We start from the raw sequence: 2,631 nt of genomic DNA on the forward strand, positions 1-2,631 counted from the left end.
GGAGGAAGGGACCCTAAGATAGTGCTTTTGCCTCAGTTCTCTCACCTCTATATAAACTCAAGAAAGCAAACAAGTTGACTGACCGCTCCCAAATCTTACAGCTACCAGCACTAAAATCGTTACAAATATAAAGCAACACTCCGAAGAATACCTGGACTAGGAAAGAATCTCATCAGTTCTCGAAAGTATCAAAATATTTTCAAATGACCGAAGCACAACTCTCTCCTCCGTTTTAAAGATCTACGGCTTGTTGGGTTTTAAGTCTTTTTCTTTCTTGCTTTTCTTTCTCATTCAGTAAGCAAAATAAAACTTTAAAAATTTCTGAATTTGGTTTATACTCCCTTCCTTTTCTGTAATAGATTATACCCAGTATTAGCATCCATTTAAAATTTTGAGAAATAATTATTTCTAAGAACTGAAAAATAATTCCAAAGATGGCCGGCTTTCTGCTGCGGATGAAACTTTTTCCAGATTTGCGTGAGGTAGTGCAGAGTACTTTTTCATGCTTCCTTCACGAGTGACACCGAAAAGCTATGTTGGGATGAGGCTTAGAAATACATGTGAACTTTATTCAAAATGAAATGCCCCAAAGGAAACCCAGAAAGAACCATACTGTAAGAAAAGGGGGTGCGGGAGAAGCTAAAAGATGGCCAAACGATATACCTAAGGTAAAAGGTGAAATCTCCAGGTGGTTTGTCTGCTGGCCTATATATTAACTTCCATCATTGCCATTTTAGATTCTTTTTTAATGTTTAAAAAAAATACTGTAGAAATGTTGCACTATTATTTGTCCTTGGGATAATGCCATCCTCCCTCTGGTGCTCGCTGAAGTCTTTTAAAAACCAAGAGCAAAAACTCTGGCCTTAATACTCACTGAAAATTTCATCCTCAAAATTCTAAATCAAATAGCCTCCTTTCCTAAGTTGTAAAAGTATAGCTTCCTTTTCCTGTGAAAATATTTTCAACATATTTATTCATTATATATATTTGACTTATAAATTTATCAATCTCACTGTAATTTCATTAACCAAAAAGGATAAGAAAAACCAAAAAAATGACATAGATGACTATATGCTACTCCAATGAGCATTCGACAGTAAATCAAGCATGTTAGAAAATTTAATAAATGATATAGAAATATCATCCCTTCTAAGAAGTAACATGTGAAGGAGGAAAAAATCAATAGCAGAGTAAATGGTTCTGTATCATGGAACCCTAACTTGCTATCATGGTTATTTCCTAATACTACACTAGCAATGGTGACCAAGACCAATTTCATTTTTAACATTTAACGTCCCTAGCCAGAAATCTGAATATGTAGTAGGCAATCAAAGATTTACTTATGGTGAATAACATCTTAAGCCTTTAGAGTACTTTGAAAAAGTAAAAGTAAAATAAGAACATCCAGTAAAACTTTTAATACTCCATCTATAGTGAATGACAAAATAAATGTTTCTCAAGAAATTCTTATATATTTCTCACTTGAACAAAGCTACTCCAAGTTTAATAGATTCCTAATACTGAAATTTTAAAATCAATTATTGCAATTAGAGAAACTGCTTTACTAAGTTTAATTTATGTATTAAAATACAAAAGGGAAATACAAAAAAGGGTGCTAATGTTCTCATATATAAAAGGGACTATTAACTGTAAACAATCTTAAAGTACTGCTCTAGCAGCCTGTTTTTTAAAAGATCAGTAACATATGGAAACAAATCCTTTTTACTATTTGTAATCCACTGAGTCTAAGCTTTAGTTGTTCTTGTTAACTTCAAAAAACAGGTTTGGTTTAATAAACACACTCTAAATAACTTAAAGGAATAAAACACTTTATTTTAAAAATTCAAATATACTTCAAATGAAAACTGCTCATTTAAGCACCCACAGAGTGCCAGGCACCGTACAAAACATTAAAAGGCTTGTTCATGCTCTTTTAGAGCAAAATTCTGTTGCACTCATATTTGCGTGACATTGACATTTTAGTTTCACTGTCATAAAATGACCAGATCTTCGAGACTTGCTTAAGAAGCAAGTTTTCAGTCCATAGTAGAAGTAGATCGTGCAGTTTTATGCAGAAGCCAACTGGTGAAGTCTGTCAACTGTTACATTTAATGTCCTCTCCCTGATTAAGAGAAAATTAAGGTAGTAAGGGCATAAAAAATGGATTTTTAATAGTACTATTACCCAAATCTTAAGTTTAAAATCAGCATTAGTTCCTGTAATGTTTAGCGAACGTACTTTGCCAAGTTTAACTGCCATTCATTACACCTTTTTTATTTTTCCAATAATAAAGCAAAATAAATTAAAAGTAGGTGAAAAACTTAAAAGGAAAAAGAAAGAGTGATACAAAATGAAGCCATAAATTAGGCTAAGCAAAGAATACCATGGTGTTCTATATACTTGCTGGCAGAGAGAAATAAATAAAAAGAGAAAATGGCAGACTATCAATTCTAAAAATGCAATCATTTAAAGACTTTAACACTCACCTCTGAAACCACCACTTCCTCTGCCTCCTCTGAAGCCACCACCTCCACCTCTTCCACCTCTAAAACCACCTAAAAAAGGAAAAGTTTATTAAATAATAATATAATATATAATAAAAATTTGGCCAGGCGCAGTGGCTCATGCCTG

General features: G+C 33.0%; 1 protein-coding gene across 1 annotated transcript in view; it reads right to left on the reverse strand.

Moving 5' to 3' along the window:
- RRH (retinal pigment epithelium-derived rhodopsin homolog) overlaps positions 1 to 2,631 on the reverse strand; it is a 17,984-nt gene that overhangs the window by 9,057 nt on the left and 6,296 nt on the right. Inside the window, exons 3-4 of the mRNA XM_012655079.1 lie at positions 2,487 to 2,555; positions 2,384 to 2,403 (exon numbers count right to left, since the gene is read on the reverse strand). Of these exons, the coding sequence (XP_012510533.1) occupies positions 2,384 to 2,403; positions 2,487 to 2,555 (89 nt within the window). The remainder of the gene's footprint in view (positions 1 to 2,383; positions 2,404 to 2,486; positions 2,556 to 2,631) is intronic.

This window comes from Propithecus coquereli, unplaced genomic scaffold, assembly GCF_000956105.1.
Source record: "Propithecus coquereli isolate 6110/MARCELLA unplaced genomic scaffold, Pcoq_1.0 Scaffold46, whole genome shotgun sequence".
NCBI classification, from domain to species: Eukaryota; Metazoa; Chordata; class Mammalia; order Primates; family Indriidae; genus Propithecus; species Propithecus coquereli.